At 34.0% G+C, this 22,642-nt stretch overlaps 1 protein-coding gene across 1 annotated transcript in view; it reads left to right on the top strand.

The window, feature by feature from the left end:
* The window catches only part of TPR (translocated promoter region, nuclear basket protein), a 55,376-nt gene that overhangs the window by 12,088 nt on the left and 20,646 nt on the right, over positions 1-22,642 (top strand). Inside the window, exons 14-35 of the mRNA XM_046682941.1 lie at positions 1,924-2,031; positions 2,979-3,205; positions 4,089-4,252; positions 4,714-4,847; positions 4,936-5,084; positions 6,124-6,286; positions 7,194-7,328; positions 7,833-7,973; positions 8,938-9,103; positions 10,327-10,493; positions 12,011-12,163; positions 12,578-12,694; positions 13,830-14,033; positions 14,152-14,336; positions 14,920-15,067; positions 16,924-17,061; positions 17,164-17,295; positions 18,236-18,366; positions 19,567-19,777; positions 20,650-20,793; positions 21,164-21,362; positions 22,344-22,549. Coding sequence (XP_046538897.1) covers positions 1,924-2,031; positions 2,979-3,205; positions 4,089-4,252; positions 4,714-4,847; positions 4,936-5,084; positions 6,124-6,286; positions 7,194-7,328; positions 7,833-7,973; positions 8,938-9,103; positions 10,327-10,493; positions 12,011-12,163; positions 12,578-12,694; positions 13,830-14,033; positions 14,152-14,336; positions 14,920-15,067; positions 16,924-17,061; positions 17,164-17,295; positions 18,236-18,366; positions 19,567-19,777; positions 20,650-20,793; positions 21,164-21,362; positions 22,344-22,549 — 3,522 coding nt within the window. The remainder of the gene's footprint in view (positions 1-1,923; positions 2,032-2,978; positions 3,206-4,088; positions 4,253-4,713; positions 4,848-4,935; positions 5,085-6,123; positions 6,287-7,193; positions 7,329-7,832; positions 7,974-8,937; positions 9,104-10,326; positions 10,494-12,010; positions 12,164-12,577; positions 12,695-13,829; positions 14,034-14,151; positions 14,337-14,919; positions 15,068-16,923; positions 17,062-17,163; positions 17,296-18,235; positions 18,367-19,566; positions 19,778-20,649; positions 20,794-21,163; positions 21,363-22,343; positions 22,550-22,642) is intronic.

Genomic DNA, 22,642 nt, shown 5'->3' with positions numbered 1-22,642 from the left:
TGTGTCTTAAGATTCTTTTTTAATAGATAATGATTAAAAAAGTATTTATACTCTTATAATTTTGCTTTTAGGATACATCTATTAGTATTACTGAGAAATCTTCAAGATTTATTAAACAAGTTTTATTGAGAAAATTCAGTTAAATCAGTTTGTATCTGCTGTTCTAAACTGATAAATTTCTTTTTCTTTCTTCCATTTTTTTTGGAGAACCGTATGAATAAATTGTAACCTTAATTCAAACTTAAACTTTTCTTGCTGTTGCTGTTAGAATTTACACAGTTTGCCAGATAATATTATATCAAATGGTCTTTTTCTCCTATATCAAATAACCTTTAACAGTCTTGCCTTGACAGAATATTGGCTTTTTGACCCCTCTCCCGGCAACTGTGTGGATTGAAAAGAGCTTCCTTGGGTCTAATTAGATCTTCTTGAGTTTCTCACTGTTGAGAGTGAGCATTTTTGCCTGGAGATTATTGTCTGAAGGGGATAGAGAGGTGGAGGGGCTTAAAAATCAGATAATAGCAGCTGTTCATTGTGGGAAAAGCCTGTTTGTTCCTTCTTCACTAATGATCAGGTACAGTAGTAAAAATCCCTTATAATAACTGCCAAAGAGTTTAAAGATAATTTCTGTATCATTTTAATACCTGAATCTTCTTTCTGTAACATACATCCTGTATCCTCCAGTCTAGATTCTGTGAGGCTCATTTGGTAGATTTAGGATTTTATAACCAAATTCCTTCCTTGGCATCTTAGTTAATCCCATTTTGAACTCAGTAGATTTCTATCATTGCTGTCTTTCATGAATATTTGCCTACTTCGTTTTGTCATGTACTTGTTCCTACTGAAATTCATTTGTGCATACTTTTAGGGCAGTGTGCTCAGAGGTACTTGAAACACTAGGATAAAGATGAGCCATCTTTCACTTGAACAGTATTTAAGACATTATTATGTGGAAACAACACAAGAAGAAGCAAAATTTGTATGAATTTGTGATAAAGCATACGATTTCAAAGATATTTTGTGCTCATATCAGGTTCCTTAACACTCTCCCTAAATCTCTAATGATATTGTGATGCAAAACTCTGCAAAAGCACTGTATATTTATCAATTCTTTTTTTTTTTTTAACAGCCGTGTGACATTGGCTGCTGCTGCTTTAGAATTAATTCCTGATGCTTTTTTTTCATAAAATCAAGTTTTTTATACATCTTACCCACCGTTTTTTACTTTGACCTTTATTTCCAGATAACCCATGTAATAATAATTATCACTGTAAAGTAATCCTTTGTTTTTGTCTTAGTAACAAAGCTTTTGAGAGTATGTATTTCTGTGACATTTAATAATACACTATGAATTTGATGTGGCTGTAAGATTGTAATTGACAGTTAATTTGAGGGAAGTGGCAAATTCCTCATCATTTTCATACAGTGATGAGCATTGTATTGATGAGCAATATTTCAGATACTAAGAAATACATGTGCTCCTATTTATAATTTCTCTTTAGAGGCCACTGTATTATATAGAATCTTTTTAATTTATAAGTTAATTGCTATCGTATTTGAGCACCCTCTGTTTTTTGTTTTTTGTGCGGTTTGTTTGAGGACAGTTAGCCCTGAGTTAACATCTGTGGCTAATCCTCTTTTTGCTGAGGAAGACTGGCCCTGAGCTAGCATCCATGCCCATTTTCCTCTATTCTGTATGTGGGACGCCTACCACGGCATAGCTTGCCAAGCCGTGCACAGGTCTACACCCAGGATGCAAAGCGGCGAACCCCAGGCTGCCAAAGCGGACCTTGCGTATTTAACCGCTGTGCCACCAGGCTGGCCCCGAGCACCCTGTTTTTGTTATTTGTATAACTGCTTCGTTTGTTTGGATCTTAGAAGAAAATATAGAATTTTCATTTGAATTGAATTTACATTTTAAAGGAGATTCAGCGATTGCAGGAGGACACTGATAAAGCCAACAAACATTCATCTGTGCTCGAAAGAGACAATCAAAGAATGGAAATACAAATAAAAGATCTTTCACAACAGGTTAGAATTTTTTCTTTCTTTTCCTATTTTGTTCTTAACCGACTGCCCAGTAATGTTTGAATCTGGTTGCACTTAATCCAAGATAGAGCTACAACATATGAAATTCTGATTGAATTAGGAATACTACTCTTACAGAATTTTACCCAAGTCATTGTTTTTTCATAGCTCTTCTCTTTTTTTCTCTTTTCTTTAAGTGTTTGATAAATTTTCAGATTGTGGGTACTGGTTGTAATAAATGAAGTAATTCAAAGATATGTGAAAGTTTTCTCCTCCCTTCCCAAGTCCCAGAGTGTAACCAGTGCTGACAGACTGTGGTGTGTTCTTTCACGACTTTGTTCTCTGTACAAACATACATGAGCATATATAAACATACGTAGGTCTTCTTTGTTTTTACTGAAATAAGACCATGCTATATGCATTACTCTGCCACTTTTTTTTTTTTAACTGAACAAGTCAGGAAATTGTCTTTTGTTCATATATTTTACCCTAATCTGTGTGTGGGGGTATATACATACAACACATACATAAAAATTTGACGTAAATGAAATTAAAATTTATTTCCCATGCTCTCCTTCTGCTCCATACATAATGCATACATAAGTATGAAAGTGCCAGCAGACACATGCACACACAATAGCTATGTATTTCTGTATGTTTTATTTGATCATTGTTTTACAAACATGGAGCCATGTTTCTGGAATTATAATTTGGCTGCTTTTAAAAAACAACAGCCTTCATTACACACTTTTATAGAAATGAAAAATTTTTTTCCATTAAATTTTTCTATTTAGGTTTAATATCTAAAATGATACGCTTGATGTTTTTTAAGTTAATATAAGTTAATGTTCAGAAAGGAGTATTTTCGTTTGAAAATTTTCATTTTCTTGAGGACATTTCCAGAATCAAAGCCATTATTATTTGATAATATATTAAAACCTTGTTTTTAGATTAGGGTGCTTCTGATGGAACTTGAAGAAGCAAGGGGTAACCATGTAATTCGTGATGAGGAAGTAAGCTCTGCTGATATAAGTAGCTCATCTGAAGTGATATCACAGCATCTAGTATCTTACAGAAATATTGAAGAGCTTCAACAACAAAATCAACGTCTCTTAGTGGCTCTCAGGGAACTAGGGGAAACCAGAGAAAGAGAAGAACAAGAAACAACTTCATCCAAGTAAGCAATTGACTACCTTGGTTTATTCAGCAAACATTTGTTGAAAACTTTTTATGTGCCTCTAACAGTGGTGGATACAGGGAATATAGTGATTTAGGAGAAAAAAAAAAAAATTGAGCAGCAATACCCCTAAAAAAGTTCTGGGGGCTGGCCCATGGCCGAGTGGTTAAGTTTGCACGCTCCGCTGCAGGCGGCCCAGTGTTTCATTGGTTCAAACCCTGGGCGCAGACATGGCACTGCTCATCAAGCCACGCTGAGGTGGCGTCCCACGTGCCACAACCAGAAGGACCCACAACAAAGAATATACAACTATGTACCGGGGGGCTTTGGGGAGAAAAAAGGAAAAAAAAAAAATAAAAATCTTTAAAAAAAAAAAAATTCTCCCAGAGACCTCAGTTTATGTGTAAGAATAATCATAATTAAATAAGTAATTTTAATTCAGTGTGATTAGTTCTATAATAGATAAAAGCCTACTGTGTGTGGGAGCATGGACGTGGAGGACTTAGCCTAGATTTTAGGAAACAGACCAGGCTTCGTGGAAAAGATATGTAGGAATTACTCAAGCAGAGTAAAGACTTTTTTTAAAAAATGTGTTTGATGCTAGAGGAGGAGGAATGGCTGTGAAAGCAAGAAGACTGGAGTTTGAACTGAGTGGAGTTGGTTTAATTTTTGCAGATGAATTTTCAGATGGCGTTGGTTAATACCTGACTTCTGTGTGGTGGGGGTTTTAGAAGTGGTTCTTAAAATAGCAGAAGAAAGAAAGGACAAGAGAAACGAAAATATTATGCTTAATGATAGACAGTAAAATAGTCAATGTACAGTAGAAGTTATAACTGCCTTTCCTTCTCAGTCCTGTGAAGTAGACTGGTTTCTTTTCCTGCAGAATCACTGAGCTTCAGCTCAAACTTGAGAATGCCCTCACTGAATTGGAGCAACTCCGTGAGTCACGACAACATCAGATGCAGCTTGTTGATTCCATAGTTCGTCAGCGTGATATGTACCGTATTTTATTGTCACAAATAACAGGAGTTAACATTCCTTTACAAGGTATATTTTTATATCTTATTTTAGAAGTTTGCAAGTATTTTTGGGAAATGCTTCTGAGATGTTTATTAGGGAATGGATTTTGCAACATAAGCAGTATCCACTCTAATGATGGTAACTTAAAATTTGAATACCATGTATGATTGATCATACGTATTATCAATTCTAAAACACACCGTTATTTTAGGGGTTATTAAAAAAAGAAGAAATGCTGATCATTGTTGAAAAGTGTGCATCTTAAAATCAATGAATTATGATATTTATTTTGGTTATGTTCTGTTTTAACGTTTACTCTGCAAATGTCTCTAATCAGAAACCAAAAATAATCTTAATAGGTTAATAGATTCTTGTTTAATAGTTTCTACACTCTTATGATTTCATTTAAGTCCATCCATCAGCTTCTTGATTTTGGTTATGATGTATTTGCAAAGAAATGTTATATCGTTGTTTTTATGTTTCTGAAGCTTCCAGTTTAGATGATATTTCTCTTGTGTCAACTCCAAAACGTTCAAGTACATCACAGACTGTTTCTACTCCTGCCCCGGTACCTGTAATCGAGTCAGCAGAGGCTATAGAAGCCAAGGCTGCCCTTAAACAGGTAAAGATCACACCTTTACACCTTTGTCTTGGGTTAGGTTATTCAAGAACACAAGAGAGTCATTTTCTAATATTTCTCCAATATTTAGTTGCAGGAAATTTTTGAGAACTACAAAAAAGAAAAGGCGGATAATGAAAAAATACAAAATGAGCAGCTTGAGAAATTTCAGGAGCAAGTTACAGATTTGCGATCACAAAACACCAAAATTTCTACCCAGCTAGATTTTGCTTCTAAACGGTAAATTTCCTTTTGTTCCAAAATTAATGTTTGTCTAAATGATATACTTTAGTATTCAAATGAATCAAATTCAAGGGTTAATTTGCTATAGTGTTACTTTTTTGTGGACCATAATCCAGGATGCTAAGTTATGATGGTTCATTTTTTAATACTGGTTACTGATCCCCTTGGGCATTGCTAAAGGGTCCAGGTAGTTACGTAATAAGTTGAAATTCATGTGAGGAATGTTGCTTTCCTTCCTGAGGTTGAAGGACCTACTGTTTCTGTAGGATTTAACTATTTTATAAATGTGCCAGAGGATGAGAAGAATGTGAGCAAATTTCATTCAATTTTTTCTATTCCAGCGTGAAAAGAAGTGGGCACTAGATAGTTCATTTTGAGAAACTTCACTTTCTTGTCACTTACAAAGGAGTAATAGTAAATTTTATTCCATAGTTGTTATTAAATCTGTTGAATACTTGTTAGTTTATCAAGTTATGACAATTTATTTCCGTGAACACAACATGATAAAACTATGTTTTTGTAAGGATACGGCAGAAGTTACCTCTTTATGTTCCAACAATTTGGTACTGTAGGTAGAAGTACCCCTTTTTTCCCTATGTTGATAACCCTAGCCAGCCATTTTCTAAACTTTCAGGCACGTAAGAGAAAATAAGGTGAAGAATTATAGAGGAAAAAAAGATTGACAAAAATCCGTCACTAACCATACATAAATATCTTAAATTGCATACTACTGGATTGTGGTGCGCGTCTGGTATATCAACGTGTATTGGCATTATTTTGAATATGACTAAAATTCTTGGAAATGAATAAGATTAAGAAGTTAATTCAACGTGAAATACTAAGTTTATTTAGAATTTTAATTTAACTGCTAAATTTGGAATTTAGAGCAAAGAATGGAGGTTTTACGTTATTTCATAAGCCACCTTTTTGATGTTGTTAATCATGTAACTAATAATTAAGCTGTTATGAAATTCTTTAAGGAACTAAGCTATATAGTATTTCAGTTGCTTATCAAATTGTTTTTCTTTCATGTAAGTTATGAAATGTTACAAGATAATGTTGAAGGATATCGTCGAGAAATAACATCCCTACATGAGAGAAACCAGAAACTCACTGCAACAACTCAAAAGCAGGAGCAGATCATAAATACGATGACACAAGATTTGAGAGGAGCAAGTGAAAAGCTAGCTGTTGCAGAAGTGAGATCAATTTCCCTCATCTGACTTGCATTATCAGTTGCATTTGACATTTGTTTTTTAGTTATTACTTTGATTTCACTGATTGGTATGACAGATATTTGAGCAGTTATAGTGTTTTGCTTTTTTATAAAGTTTTATCTCAGGTTTGTGATCATTACTTGTGAACTAGGCGCAGTTGTCCCCCATTTTAACTATTGAGAAAAAGACTCAAAAGCTGAGTAATGTGCCTGAGTAATTTTGGGGCGGTCACAAGAGATGGGTTGGTTGGGACTTAACCCTAGGTTTTCTAATTATCTTGGCTGTATTTCCTTTTATTTTGCTCCCACTTCTTTGTGGGGAATGGAGAGCAGCACTTTTTTAAACTGGTAGAGTAAGTTTTATTGATAGTTTATGACTCATTTTGTAAATATGAATACTTTGAGGATACTGATTTTCAAACACCCTCCCAGATCTCCTGAGACTCAGAGTGTACTCTTCAAGAAGAAAAAAGTTTAAATAGATGAGTCAGCACTCTCAAATAGATACCTAGAAACCATGCTTGGATTTTAATTTACATAACTTAATAGTATACAGGTATGAGTATAGTATAATTTTGCAATTTTGTTTCTTTTACTCTGACATTTTAGATCTTTTTGTTGCTTGTTTTTAAAGTCTGATTTGTTAGGGCAGAGAAATCGTAAGTATTTGTAATAATTGCAAGATTGTTTCCTTTGATCTGTTGGTGTTCTCAGTAGATTTTCCTTCATATTTCAACACATGAAACTCTTCCTTATATAATGAAGAGATAGTCTCTAACTAGCATTAAGAAATACGTAGTAATGAAGGTCAGTTTAATTTTATAATTGTATTATGACATTTGACACATTGTTTTTCAGCATTTTTTCTTTTACTTGTTATTTGCCTCAAGGTAAGAGCGGATAATTTGAAAAAGGAAAAGGAAATGCTTAAATTGTCAGAAGTCCGTCTTTCTCAACAGAGAGAATCTTTGTTAGCTGAACAAAGAGGGCAAAATTTGCTGCTAACTAATCTGCAAACAATTCAGGTACCAAATGAAAAAGCACATGTAGAAAAAAATTTTTAAAGTTAAATAGTTTTAATTGTATCTGCTCAGTTTTCTTAATTAGAAAATTTATCTGTCCCTTTTGTTATGGATTATGATGATCATTGAATTTTGAGGTTTATTAAGATATGTCAGTATTCTAAATAAAACACTGAAAAAGAACTGATTGAAACCATGCAATTGGCAGTTTTGATCCTCAGATCTGTATTTACAGGGTCCTGTGCAGTTTACTTGTTTACAAGATTAAATTTTGGGTTTTTATTTTTTCTTTTAAAACTGCAGGAAATCTGAATGACTATTGTAATATGGTTCCCCCCCTATTAAATAGATGTCTTAATATGAAAAATGTCAAAATGCTTTCTTGGTACTCAATCTTAACTTCTTCATGTAGAAATGAGTTGTAATCCCCTGTAGCTTTTAATTTTCTTTGTATTGCTTTTTTGACTTTTTTTCTTAAAATGACGCAAAATCTTTTCTTTACCTTAGGGGATATTAGAGCGATCTGAAACAGAAACCAAACAAAGGCTAAGTAACCAGATTGAAAAACTGGAAAATGAAATATCTCATCTAAAGAAGAAGTTGGAAAATGAGGTGGAACAGAGGCACACACTTACTAGAAATCTAGATGTGAGTTTATCAGTGTTCTGGATTTCTGTGGATTATTTATGTTCAAAACTTAAGCTGGCCTGTGGACACACTGCCGTCTCCTGGTCAACAATGGGTTTGAAAAGACTTCTTACAAATTTAGGTTTTTCTCCCCTCTTTATATATACCTAGTAATTTTTGATTGGGTGCCATACATTGAGTTGTATCCTGTTGGGTACTGGATATTTTTGTATTCCTATAAGTCTTGAGCTTTATTCTGGGATGCAGTAAATTTAACTGAAAATGGTTTGATTCACTTGAGTATTGCTTTTTTTGACTTATTAGGCAGGCCCAAAGCAGTGCTCATCTAGAAGTAATTATTCCCCACTACTGAGGCAAGACCTTTCCTGATTACTAGTCCCAGTGTCCAATGAATTAGGAGTTTTTTCAGTCTGGCTGCTGGAAACAGGCTTACTCTTGCCTTTTGGTGAGCACCAGACACTTCACTCCAGTGTCTTCAGATGATTCTTTGCTCTGTCTAGAGTAATTTCACATGCATGCACTGGTCATTGTTTTTCTGAATACTCAAAAGGGATCTTCTGCAAATCTCCAGAATCCTCTGTCTGTGGAGCTCTCTTCTCTCTGATAGTCTGCCTAATGAATTCAAGCTAATTTAGTCTTGTACTCTCAGTTCTGTGTTCTCAATTCAGGGAGTCTGCTGGCCTCTGTCTCATTTCCCTTTCCCTGTCCCATAGCCTGGACAGTCTTAGGTCAGTAAACCAGGGAAATTGTAGGGCTCGCCTTCTTGGTTTTCTATCTCAGGTGTCACAGTTGTTTCATATGTTTTGTCTGGGTTTTGTCTCTTGTTTCAGACGGGAAGGTAAATCTGCTTTCTGTTACTCTGTCTTGGCCAGAGCTTTAAAGTTCTCTAGAAAAATAACTTGAACCTCTAGCTTAAGAACCTAAAAGATAGTGTTTGTAGGGTTAATGTATTTTTTTTAAATAGGTTCAACTGTTAGATACAAAGAGACAACTGGACACTGAGACAAATCTTCATCTTAACACAAAAGAACTGTTAAAAAATGCTCAAAAGGAAATTGCTACATTGAAACAGCACCTCAGTAATATGGAAGTACAGCTTGCTTCTCAGTCCTCACAGAGATCTGGTAAAGGTAAGTCAATAAGTAGACTGATAATAAAGTACTTCTGTAGGTTTATAACATATCCTGTAAATAAATAGCCTGTTCTTTGTGGATACTAGCAAACCAAAAAAACACTTTTACTCTTCGTATAGAAAAGACCAGTTTTAGGCTTAAATTAATAAACTTGCAGAGTTAGAAGATTCAAAATAGTTCCGCATGGCACCTGACCAAGGTATGTTCTTAGTCTTCCAATTGTTGAAACCATTTATTGGTACTTTAAAAATGTTTCGTTTGAGGAGGGTTTATATTTGAACTATTAACTCTCCCTTTTAAGGTGAAGTTACTTGTTAAATCTGTAACGATAAGGCTCACTTATAGAAATAATTGATTTGTTTGGTCTCTTTTAGAGCAGTATTCCTAAGTTTTGCTCTTTGATAGTGTTGACGCAAAATAACCAATAACCATTCTATGCATAAGAAAGATGAATTTTACTTGAGCCAAGGTGAGGATTTTAATCCCAGAAGGCCTATTCCGGAAAGAAAGCATTCCGGAGAAGCATGGTTTTCAGCAGTCTTACACTGTTTTAGAACAAAGAACATACATTAAACATGCCCAGGGTACGTATTCCTCAAAGTTTGAAAGAAGTATCCAGATGAAGATTAGCAGGTCAACATGATTGTGATGTCAGGAAAGAGATTAATGCAGGCATTACCAATAGAGTGTTACTAATAGGGTATAGGAGGGGAAGTATGCATTCTTATCTTAAGAGAGTGCATTCTTTACTTAAATGGTTAAAGCAGATGTACAATGTATGCTTGACAGGCCATAAGTCAGGCTTCTTTAGCTTAAGTCGAATCAGTTTTGAACCTGAATAGTTACCCCATACACCTTAATTTGTGAAAATCTGATGTCAGTAGTTTCAGGTAAAAGATGTGTTTTTAATAAATGAAGAATCCAATCATTTCTTCAAGTAGCTACCTCAGTTTAGTGGAACTATTTTATATTCTCTTTTAAATATCTTTTTTTAATATTTGCAATAGATTTCAAATATTTGATTTTTTTTTTTAAGGAATAACATCCTGACAAAGTACATGTTTTTATTTTGGTGTTCTGCATGGATTGTAATGTACTTTGTAGATAGTTAAGTACTTCTACATTTGAACCTTAACCCTGATTTCACAAACTCTGTGGTAACAATCATCTGTAATATTATTTTAAAATGTTAATTTTAAGAAAGCTGTTAAATCTTTTAGGTCAGCCTAACAGCAAAGAAGATGTGGATGATCTTCTGAGTCAGCTAAGGCAGACAGAAGAGCAGGTGAATGATTTAAAGGAGAGACTCAAAACAAGTACTAGTAATGTGGAACAGTATCGAGCAATGGTTACTAGTTTAGAAGAATCCCTCAACAAGGAAAAACAGGTATATACAATTTTGAATTCAATTTGAATGTGCTTATTAACTTTTTTAATTAGCAGCCTGCTACATTTAAGTCACTACTATATGGTAAGTAGGAGTTGGACTGACATCATGCTTACTCTTAAAAGTGCTTGAGACTAAGCCAGATAAAGCAAAGCAAAGAAAACACACAAAATTCACGAAACAAGAGAGAGTATAATTGCTATAGGAAAGGTACAGATCCAATATTAATATAAGTGGAAGGTAGGTGAGGTTATTTGTCTCCTGAGTATGCATGACTTCACAAGAGATCACATTTGTGCACAGTCTTGAAAGAAAGTATCATGGGGGGCCGGCCCTGTGGCCGAGCAGTTAAGTTCATGCACTCCGCGTCAGCGGCCCAAGGTTTCGCCGGTTCGGATCCTGGGTGCGGATATGGCACTGCTCATCAGGCCACGCTGAGTTGGTGTCCCACATAGCACAACCAGAGGCACTCACAACTAGAATATACAACTATGTACCAGGGGGCTTTGGGGAGAAGAAGAAGAAAAAAGAAGATTGGCAACAGATGTTAGCTCAGGTACCAATCTTAAAAAAAAAAAGTATCATTTGGACAGTCAAAGATAGAAGGATGATTATTCCATGTAGTAGGAGTTCACAGCCAAGATAGAAAGACTTCAGATGAGAACACTTTGGCTAGTGTGCTGAATTTGTGAAGTAAAATAGTGAGGAATATGATTACAAATGTAGTAGAGAACCAAATGTGAAAGGTTTTGAGTGTCAAATTATATTTTGTAAGATTATTAAAAACCGTTGATTTTTTTTGTTTCACGATATGTCATAGCCAATATTTGTTTTAATTAAAAAGATTAATGCAGTATATTGGGGGATATAAATTTGTTTTGGAGGGTATAGCAGTAGTCCACAGCCACAGTTTTAAAAGATCCTTTTGTGGTTGGCATCATGGAAATCCAAATATGTGTGTTGGGGGGAACCACTCAGTGGTAGAATGGACAGATTTGGTAAGTGGATATGAGGAATGAGGAAGAAATGAGAATTGGAAATTTCACTTCAAAAGAGAAAAATGGCCAGTAGCCAAATTGAGAGGTAAATTATGCTTGTAGTTTCAAAGGGTGTTGGGGTTTTTTTTGGTTTTTTTTTAAAGATTTTAATTTTCCTTTTTCTCCCAAAGCCCCCTGGTACATAGTTGTATATTTTTAGTTGTGGGTCCTTCTAGTTGTGGCATGTGTGGTGCCGCCTCAGCATAGCTTGACGAGTGGTGTCATGTCTGCGCCCAGGATCTGAACCAGTGAAACCCTGGGCCGCCAAAGTGGAGCTCAAGAACTTAACCACTTGGCCACTGGGCAAGCCCCTCAAAGGGTGTTTTTGAACTCTTTACTCAGCATTTGATGTTTTTTTTTTTTAAAATACAAGGCAAACATTAATTTTAGTACTTTTCAAACTTAGTTTAGATTTAGAGAAAGTAGTTGTGTAATTTTAAATGTGTATAATTTTTTTATCCTGTTTGGGTGATGGTGAAGGTGACAGAAGAAGTACGTAAGAATATTGAAGTTCGTTTAAAAGAGTCAGCTGAGTTTCAGACACAGTTGGAAAAGAAGTTGATGGAAGTAGAGAAGGAAAAACAGGAACTTCAGGATGATAAGAGAAAAGCCATAGAGAGCATGGAACAACAGGTAAAGTAGGTTACTATATATCAGTCTTTTTTCTTTGTGTGAGGATTTAAATTGTTTAACTAGCTCACTAGTTACAGTTCTGTTCATCTAAACAGATACTGATTGAACATATACTCAACAATTTTAGTTTTGCTTTACTTTGCTGTGTACATCTGTACATGTTTCATTTTTATATTTTATACTGCTTTATGGTAATAGGTATCAGTGCTACTTTTTAGAAGCTTCTGCCTGAGAATTGACTTTCGCAAATATTAGTAGCGAGTAAATATAGACCTGCAAAATTTACACAGATTTAATCAGGTTATAATTATGTTAAATGTACTCTTTGACCTAATTGGAGTTTTAAAATTTATCTTCAGTATTTTTAAAGTAAGTTTGCAGTTCACTCCTTTTTATCTTGTTCTTCTGATTTAGTTATTTGAGTTAAAGAAAACACTTACTAATGTTCAGAGTGAAGTACAGGAAGCTCTTCAGAGAGCAAGCACAGCTTTGAGTAACGAGCAGCAAGCCAGACGTGACTGTCAGGAACAGGTAAGTGTTGCTCTTAGAACCAGTTACTGAGAAATGAGCTTTGGTCCTAGAGAACAGTTCCCAGGGTGTGTTAATGTGTTTTGGGGGATTGGTGAACCTTACAGAAATGCAAGGGTATTTCCACTCTTGCGGAACTTGGATTCAGATCAGTTGAAAGTATTGATGAAGGCTGAAAGTAGATAGTGCGGTATCCCTTAACAAAGCAATCTTGACAAGTGGGAAGAAAGATAAAAATAGGAGTAGGGATTAAATGTGTACTTGCTTTCATTTGCAAACATTCTTTTACTATTGCAGTCCTTCACTAGTTCTGGTTGTAAGAATGTATTATAGACAAGATAGTCAGAGATACCTTCCTCAGCAAAACAAGGACCTCTTGAAAACATTTTTAATGCGTTACTAAGCTTACATAGATTTCTATATGTCACCTTTTATAAAGTTTTAAAAATACGAAACCACATTATTTAAGTATATCTACACAGACGCACATATGCATATATGATAAAGCTTTTCAAAATTTTTTATGAACAATGGTAAAACACAATTCAGGAGAATAGGGCTTATTGAAGTAGAGTGGGAAAGGAGTACATGTAAGAATATTGGTAATGTTCTCAATTTTTAAATTGGGTAGTATATTAATAACCATTTGGTTACTATTCTTTGTTATACGTAACATATGTACCAAGATTGCTTTTAAAATGGAATACAGAGAAAAATGCTTCAAAGGTAAATTAGACAAAAATGAATTTTTTTGGTTTATTGCCATACAGCATAACATTGGAAATTAAAATCAAAGAATGTATCCATAATTTAATATTCAAATAAATTATTTTCGTTTCCCTTTGTTCACTTTAAGTGTGTATATGCATGTATTTTGCATAATTGAGTTATATTTAGCATTTATTTTACCAAGTCTTCTAAATTGCTACAAAGTCTTCATAAGTTTTATTTTGAACAGTTCTTTAGTATTTCATTAAATAGCTATAACATAACTTTTAATTATTCTCCTATTTTGGTGCGTTTAGATTGTCTTCACTTTTGTTATTTTAAGTATTGCAACCTGCATCTTTTCAAAAAGTGCTGGCTACCTTTATGGATTTTTAATCTTTTGGGTCACTGGGGAAATAATTTCTTACAGGCTAAAATAGCTGTGGAAGCTCAGAATAAGTATGAGAGAGAATTGATGCTACATGCTGCTGATGTTGAAGCTCTACAAGCCGCCAAGGAACAGGTTTCCAAAATGGCATCAGTCCGTCAGCATTTAGAAGAAACAACCCAGAAAGCAGAATCACAGTTGTTAGAGTGTAAAGCATCTTGGGAGGAAAGAGAGAGAATGTTAAAGGTATTATTGTATGTCATGATAGAATGTTCTGGAGAGCTGAAAGGTTTGGTTTGGGTTTTCCTTTTTTTTTTAATGTACATTAGAAAAACTGCTATTACGATAGACTCTTGGCTTACAGGATGAAGTTTCCAAGTGTGTGTCTCGCTGTGAAGATCTAGAAAAACAAAACAGATTACTTCATGATCAGATTGAAAAATTAAGTGACAAAGTCGTTGCCTCTATGAAGGAGGGTGTGCAAGGTCCCTTGAATATCTCTCTCAGTGAAGAAGGAAAATCCCAAGAACAAATTTTAGAAATTCTCAGGTAATTCCAACATGTTGTTAATGCTTTATTTCTTTGACATAACACCAACTGTGAAATGAAACTGTAAATAAATTAGAGAAGTAGGAATTATATGCTATTTAAATATAAAGCTCATTTCATCTCTGAGTGGCCAAAAAACCCACTACCACCGAATTAGTGGTCGCTTTTGACATTTGGACATATGCCAATTTAAATAAATGACTTTAAGCTGAATCTGATAGAACTTCAGTGGCTTCTTTGAAAAACTAAATGCCTTTCAGATCGTTTTAAGGATACACATTTCTAAAGCCACTGTCTATAGTAAAACTATATCGCCCATTATTTACTGATGAAAACATTATGTAAAAATAGTTAAGAGACCCACAACTAAGATATACAGCTATGTACTTGGGGGATTTGGGGAGAAAAAGCAGAAAAAAAAGATTGGCAACAGTTGTTAGCTCACATGCCGATCTTTAAAAAAAAAAATTTTTAAGTAAAATAGTTACTAAGTTAATGGTTTTGTCATCTTAAAAATTATCCAAGTTTTGAAATGTTATGTTGTTGGCGTTTTTTTATTCAAATAAAATCTTATATATTCTAGATTTATACGACGAGAAAAAGAAATTGCTGAAACTAGGTTTGAGGTGGCTCAGGTTGAGAGTCTGCGTTATCGACAAAGGGTTGAACTTTTAGAAAGAGAGCTGCAGGAACTGCAGGATAGTCTAAATGTGGAAAGGGAGAAAGTCCAGGTATGTATCCTAAGCTTTAAGAAAGGTGTTAAATCCTGAGAAGAGCTCATTTCAGTTTTAATAACCTAAAATTTAACTTGAAATAAGAATTCTTCCTAAATTCATAAATTCGTTAAATATTAGTAAACACTGATACAGTATAGTGGTGAGAGACTAGTGGTAACCAGGCTGCCTGGTTTCAAATTTTAGCTTCATACCATTAGAGTATGCCTTGGGTGTGGTGTTTAACTTCCCTGCTCTTAAATTTCCTCATCTGTAATACTGGGAGGATGATAATGATAATAAAGAGTTAGATTAAGTGAGTTAGTGCACATGAAGCATTTAAAATCATGTTTGGTGAATAGTGAGTGTTTCATACATTTCACTTATCTTATTATTATAGTTATCATATATCCATTTGGATAGCCATTCCAGGATAAAATGGTAGATTGAAACTGCTACAAAATACTTCTTCCTCAGCAAGGGAGCAAAAAATAGTCAAAACTGTCATTCAAAGTAAGGAAAAGAAGATGCGAGAATAGGTGGTCGAAGCACAAGTGTGGCTCCTTAACCCACACTACCACCCAAAAGCTTAATATTTCAGGAACTCATTCTGAGGAGATATAGTAAAATAACCCCACATCTGGAAGGAAGGAAATTAAGACCTTGAATTATTTATCTTCTTTTAACGAATAGGTAGTTAGAATAACTGCTAGAGAAAAACCATTGAAATAGCAGAAAGTGAATAATTAGATTTCTGGGTTATATTTTCAGACGGAAAAGTTCCAGAATTACATCTTGTTGAGAAAACAATCCAAATTCAAATATATCTCATCAAGGAAATAAACAGACCCTCCAGTTTAGTAGAGTTAACACGTGAAGGAAAAAAGGGCAGAATCAGGGTTTCTAACAGAGATTGTGTATTCTCTCAGTCTCTTCGGCTTCCTTTGCTGTTCCTTTGGACAATAGAAAGGCAAACAATACTAGAAAATGCCCAGCCCAAAGACAAGTTCAGAGGAGAAAAACCAAGTCTTGCATACAAAGACAGTCAAGAAGTAACACACATTATATCAAAAATGGTAGAATGTCTACCCAAGCATGAACAGTGTAGCGTGGCAGCAATGAGCAATTGCTTTAAAAATGATGAGGGAATAACGTAACGTGCAAAAGATAGATAATTACACCCAGTGAGAAAAGAAAAAATGTTTTTCATAATAGAACAAATATTCAGTAAAATTGCTCAAAACCGAAGTGATGAAACAACTGAAATAAATGAAAAAGAATTTCTGAAGAAGGGAGTAAAAGGACCAAAATAACATCGTTTTAGAACTGTTAATAAATTCAGTTCAGCAAGGAAAAAGATACAGAAAAATAGAAATGTGGATTGATGTTTTTACCTCAAGTTAATAATGAATATCTGTTGGTGGGATTTGTAGTATCTTTTTACTTTCATCTTTCTAATTTCTTTGATTTGTTTAAACTCTTTGTAATTAGCATGCATCACAGAAAAATAAACACGTAAAACTTTCAAAAATTTCAGTTTTAAAAGTTGACATTTAGGGGCCAGCCTGGTGGTATAGTGGTTAAGTTTGTGCGCTCCGCCTAGGCAGCCCCGTGGTTCACCAGTTTGGATCCCTGGCATGAATGTACATACCACTCATCAAGCCATGCTGTGGCGGTGTCCCACATGCAAAATAGAGAAAGATTGGCACAGATGTTGACTCGGCCAATCTTCCTCATCGCCACCCCCACACCCCCTAAAAAAAGCTGACATTTAAATCCTTTGACTTTTTATAGGGAAGATTAGGACTGGTAGGAAAAAATAAGTCTTCACCTATTGTTAGATGCTTGTGTATACACGTCTTTAAAATCTTTAGGTAACTGCAAAAACAATGGCCCAGCATGAAGAACTGATGAAGAAAACTGAAACAATGAACGTAGTTATGGAGACCAATAAGATGCTAAGAGAAGAAAAGGAGAGGCTAGAACAGGATCTACAGCAGATGCAAGCAAAGGTTTGTAACTTAGTCATCAAGAGTAGAGGCATGTTATTTTTAATAATATTATAAATGAATTTTTACATCAGGTGTTAAAAAAAATACTGGCACTATTTTTAGGTGAGGAAACTGGAGTTAGATATTTTACCCTTACAAGAAGCCAATGCTGAGCTGAGTGAAAAAAGCGGTATGTTACAAGCAGAGAAGAAGTTACTAGAAGAAGATGTCAAACGCTGGAAAGCACGTAACCAGGTAAGTGCAATTAAACCCATTCCAAAACAGAGAAACATGTTGATTTTAAGTAGAATAAAATTTAAAGGGATAAAAATATTTGAAGAACTAGCGAAAATTATTGTGTTTATCAGTGAAAGTCTGATATGTTACATGTACGTATGTAACAGACATTAAACTTACAGCTCAATTTTTGAAATTTTGGTTACATTTTTAGTATTTTTTAACAACAGCTAATTTATTTCCTTTAATTCCAAATTTAGTCTTTCACTTTATCTTTAAAATACTTTTGTACATAAAAAAATGGATTTATATACTTTATTGAAACGCTTTAAGACAACTTGTTCACTCTAACCTTTTTGGTGGGACAAAACAATATAGCGTACTATGGTTAGAAATTCCAGCTCTGTATTCACACAAAAGGTTGGAAATCTGCCTTGCCATGAACTAGTTGATTTGTGAGTTTCTTAATCTTTCTGAGCCAGTTTTCCTCATTTGTAAAATGAAGACATAATACTGCTCTTTATGTTAGAAAAATTAAATAGTAAATGTAAAACAGTTCACCCAGCACCTGGCACCTAGAAAATGCTCTGGTACGGTAACCATTATTATCTGAACATTTTTTTCCTTGTAAATGTCACTTCAATGAAATTAGGTATTTAATTATTAAAAGCTTCTATATTCTTTGGATCCCTTTATTTGGCTTCATTGTAACTGTTCTGAAATGTTTGTTTGCAACTATAAAAATATAATGAATAGTTAATGACTTTTACTGTATTTACTACTTCCATTTTGGCTAGACTTTTTAGCTAAACAAAGAAATAAAAGATTTGATCTTATCATGTAGTTTGATGCTTGATAATTATCAAGACACCTCATGTAAACATAATTAGATATTTTGCTATTTTATTATAGCATATTAAGTTTCATAAAACCATATTATATGTTTTTGTTTTTCTAGCATCTAGTAAGTCAACAGAAAGATCCAGATACAGAAGAATATCGGAAGCTCCTTTCTGAAAAGGAAGTTCATACTAAACGTATTCAACAGTTGACTGAAGAAATTGGGAGACTTAAAGCTGAAATTGCAAGGTATATGGAAGAAGCCTTAAATTGTATACAATACATGAAATCTTAAAGAAGTTTATTTCTGCTCCTTTTATGACTCACTAAGTGCTTCCTGATTTTAGAAAGAATGGAAAATCCTGGAGCCCATACATGTGGCTTTCCCTTTATTACTTTATGGAGCCAAGCAAGCAGTAATTTAGTTTTACACCTTAAATATGAATTATTTCTCTATATTTTAGTACTTTTTTAAAAACTACATAGTTGGTATGAGTCTAAAGGTCAACATATTTATTTTCTAAGCAATCAAAATAACTTCTGCAGGTAGGTTTTTCCTTTATTTTTCTTTTGGTTAGCATATAATCATGAATCTATTTTGGAAGTTTGAAGTTAAAATTTTTTTTAAATGAGCTTATAGGGAAGTGTTGCACTTTTAAAGATAAATTTAGTATTAAAATTAATGTTTCTGGTTTACCTTTTTTGAGCTTTAGTGTCATTTGTCCATGTCACAGCCCCTATTTATGTAAGGTTTGACAGCTTACAAATTTTTGTCAGTTATATTCTCTTACTTTTTCGTAACGGTGTTCTGGCATTTAAGTAGGAGAGGTAACATTACTTAATTTTAAAGATAGGGAAGGTAAGATTCAGAAAAATACCTAGAGTTACAAAGTTAGTAGTTGTCAAACCCGTACTCTTAATTCAGGTCCCCCTATTTCAGGTTCAGGACGTGGTAAAGTACAGAGTTGGCAAACTGTAACCCACAGGCCTGTTTTTGTACAGCCTGTAAACTAAGAATGATTGTTACATTTGTAAAGCATTATAAAAAGGAAGAAGAACATGTGAAAGACTGTATGTGGCCTACAAAGCCTAACATTTTCACTCAACACCCAATAGAGTGGGAAGAGTCTAGAGTTTGTTGTCAGGCAGGTGTGGATTAAAATCTGTGCCTCAAGACTCAATTAGTGAAATTGGTCATGATACTTGACCACTTGTAGTTCAATTTTTCTCATCTCTAAAATGGGCATGTATGCCTCTGTGATAAGCAAATAAGATCTTTCTAAAGGATCACAGATTCTTAAGGAATTATCTTTTGAAGAGTGTGTGTGGTTTTTGTAGGATTTTTAAATGTACTGAAGCAACACAATAAAAATGTAAATTAAAGGATTTTAAAATTCAAAAAAAGTCTCATATATGGTTTTTCTCCTTTGCCCCATTATTTTTGTTTAGATCAAATGCATCTTTGACTAACAACCAGAACTTAATCCAGAGTCTAAAGGAAGATTTAAATAAAGTAAGAACTGAAAAAGAAAGCATCCAGAAGGACTTAGATGCCAAAATAATTGACATCCAAGAAAAAGTCAAAACTATTACTCAAGTCAAGAAAATTGGACGTAGGTACAAGACTCAATATGAAGAACTTAAAGCACAGCAGGATAAGGTATTTTGAAGCCATTTTCTTTTCACGTATATATAATTTTTTGAACTACGCAATTTTGGTCTACACATTTACACACAGTTTTGTGTATATACATTAGGATGACTTATAAACATCTTATTTCTGTATAATTTTGATTCTTGGTTTTTAGATTCTAAACTTGAGTCTCAGCTTATATATGATATCTTTGTTTGGTTTAAGATTAGCTTTTTAATGTGTCCCAAAATGTACTGTGAATTCATAAAGAAATTTTGGTAAATGATAGATATTTTAGTTCAGTTTTTCAGTTTTGAATATTGTCCCTTTTCAAAACTGTGGTCCTGTAACTCACTGCTGATTAAAGTGTATATCAAAAAAATGATAGTTCTTTATAATCAATCAGGTTGTGTTATAGTTTTAAATAAGTAGTCTATGTTAACCACTTATCAAAAAGAATTTTAAAATCCTTGTTATATTTTGAATCTGAATTTTGTTTTTGATTCCCAAAGGTAAAGAACTTGAATATTGACTGACTTAACCTATTTAGCACATTAGATTAGAAAATATGTAAAGAAAAAAATCCGAAATTCTTCTCAGTGTTAACCACTCTAGTATGCTCTTCTTTACTTATGAGTAATTTGTTTTTCTAAACAATTCTGTGTCAACCAACACATCGTCGTTTCAATTAGCTGGTTAATATTCAGTTGTATGGAACACCCTAACCTATTTAATAACTTGCTTTTGGACATTAAAGTTGTTCCATGGAAAATTCATTTATGAATACTCTTAAAGACAAATTTCTTTGACTAGTTGTGATTGTTTCCTCAGATAAACTTGCAGAAGTGGAATTAGTGAATATGCATATGGAAGTATATTATTCCTATTTGTCATCTTAGGCAATGGAGACCTCAGCTCAGTCTTCTGGCGACCATCAGGAACAGCATGTCTCAGTCCAAGAAATGCAGGAGCTCAAAGAAACCCTTAACCAAGCTGAAACAAAGTCAAAATCACTCGAGAATCAAGTAGAGAATTTACAAAAGGTATGGGTGTGAGAAGAGGGAAAGGTGTATGTCCCTAATTCTTTCCTTGTTGAATACCTAAAGAAATATGGTGAAATATTATTCAGTCATAAAAAAGAATTTAAAAAAATATGTGTGTTAAACACTGACATTTTCTCTTATATGGAAATGTGTATATTTTATATCCTTTTTACTTTGAATGACTGACGTATGTAAATAGTATCTAACCATCTTCAAGTGTCCACTTACTTGGTTTGACCACCATTTTATGTTTATATTTCCATTTCATGTAAATAAGCAAGTTAATGTTTTACCTTTTAAATCTGTAGGGCGTACGGTTTTTATTGATTTGATTGAATTACATGGGGAATACTTTGTTTTCCTTTAAAAGACGTTATCTGAAAAAGAGACAGAAGCAAGAAATCTCCAGGAACAGACTGTGCAGCTTCAATCCGAACTTTCACGACTTCGTCAGGATCTTCAAGATAGAACCACGCAGGAGGAGCAGCTCCGACAGCAGATAACTGAAAAGGAAGAAAAAACAAGAAAGGCTATTGTAGCAGCAAAATCAAAAATTGCACATTTAGCTGGTAACTTTCTGTATACTTTAAGGTTTGAACTTGGTGGTGAAAGTTGTTTATTTGATGCAGGCTTAAAATTAAGTGGGAAAGAAAGAAAGTAAATACTATAAAGTGATTCTGTGTGTGTGTGGTTTAAATAGTAGGTTTATTTGTGTCTAACACAAAATGAGAGCAATCTGAATTTTCAAGTGATGAGTGTGTCCTTGCTTTATTTAAGAAGTCTTTCTTAATTGTTAACTGGAAAGGGAATACTGCTATCCTTCTGCTTTAGTGTGTGACTGTTATTACCTTCTGATGGAGATCCTTTGGGTCCACAGTGTTCGGTCTAGAGGCCGTCTATAAACTTAGATGGCATTGGATCTTACCTGCTCAGTGATTTTTCTGTGCCTCGCTTCACTGAGGGCCCCTCTAGCACTTCAGGGAGAATATCATGTCAGATTTATGAGAAGCCCAGTGCTGCAATGCTCAAGGCCTTACATCTTGCTTGCCAGTCTGCTTAGTAGGTAAATAAAATGCCAAATTAGTTGGGTTTTGTTAGGAACAATATTTTTAATGATCTTAAGATAGTGTCCCAGCAACTTATTTCATAAAAAAAGTTACTTGATTATTTTTGAATATATGCTATAGATTATGTGAAATGAAAATTTGGCAATTCATAATATATCCTTATATTTAGCAGTATATTCAAATGTTTAAGTTAATATAGAAGAGCTGTTGACTACGGTTTATGGTGGATTCTTTATCTTTTTGAGATCTTAGTGTTACATATTTTTATGTTGAGTAAGTGTGTTTTATATTGGAGTAGTAAATTAAATATGGACATATTTAGAACTTTGCTTATTGAGATGTATCGCGTGTCAATTACTGTAGATGTTACAGTTCAGGAATAGAATCTGATAGTGACCTTTCAGTACCTATGAAGTACGTAAATGTTTTTTAGTTCCAATGTTTGTTTATAATATTAATAGAATCACATGGTTACTTCTTTAGGTGTAAAAGATCAGCTAACTAAAGAAAATGAGGAGCTTAAACAAAGGAATGGAGCCTTAGATCAACAGAAAGATGAATTAGATGTTCGTATGACTGCTCTTAAGTCCCAATATGAAGGTCGAATTAGTCGCTTGGAAAGAGAACTAAGGGAGCATCAAGAGAGACACCTTGAGCAGAGAGATGAGCCTCAAGAACCTACTAACAAGGTGATTAGTTAATTCTGTTTAAGTGATAAATCATTTTTTCTTTGTACATTTTACTTGAAAGGTGTCTGATGATTTAGGTGCTTTTGTCAGAGT

This window comes from Equus quagga, chromosome 13 (assembly GCF_021613505.1).
Source record: "Equus quagga isolate Etosha38 chromosome 13, UCLA_HA_Equagga_1.0, whole genome shotgun sequence".
Classification (NCBI taxonomy): Eukaryota; Metazoa; Chordata; class Mammalia; order Perissodactyla; family Equidae; genus Equus; species Equus quagga.
The sequence above is the reverse complement of the archived record's forward strand: the minus strand, read 5'-3'. Positions and strand labels throughout refer to the sequence as shown.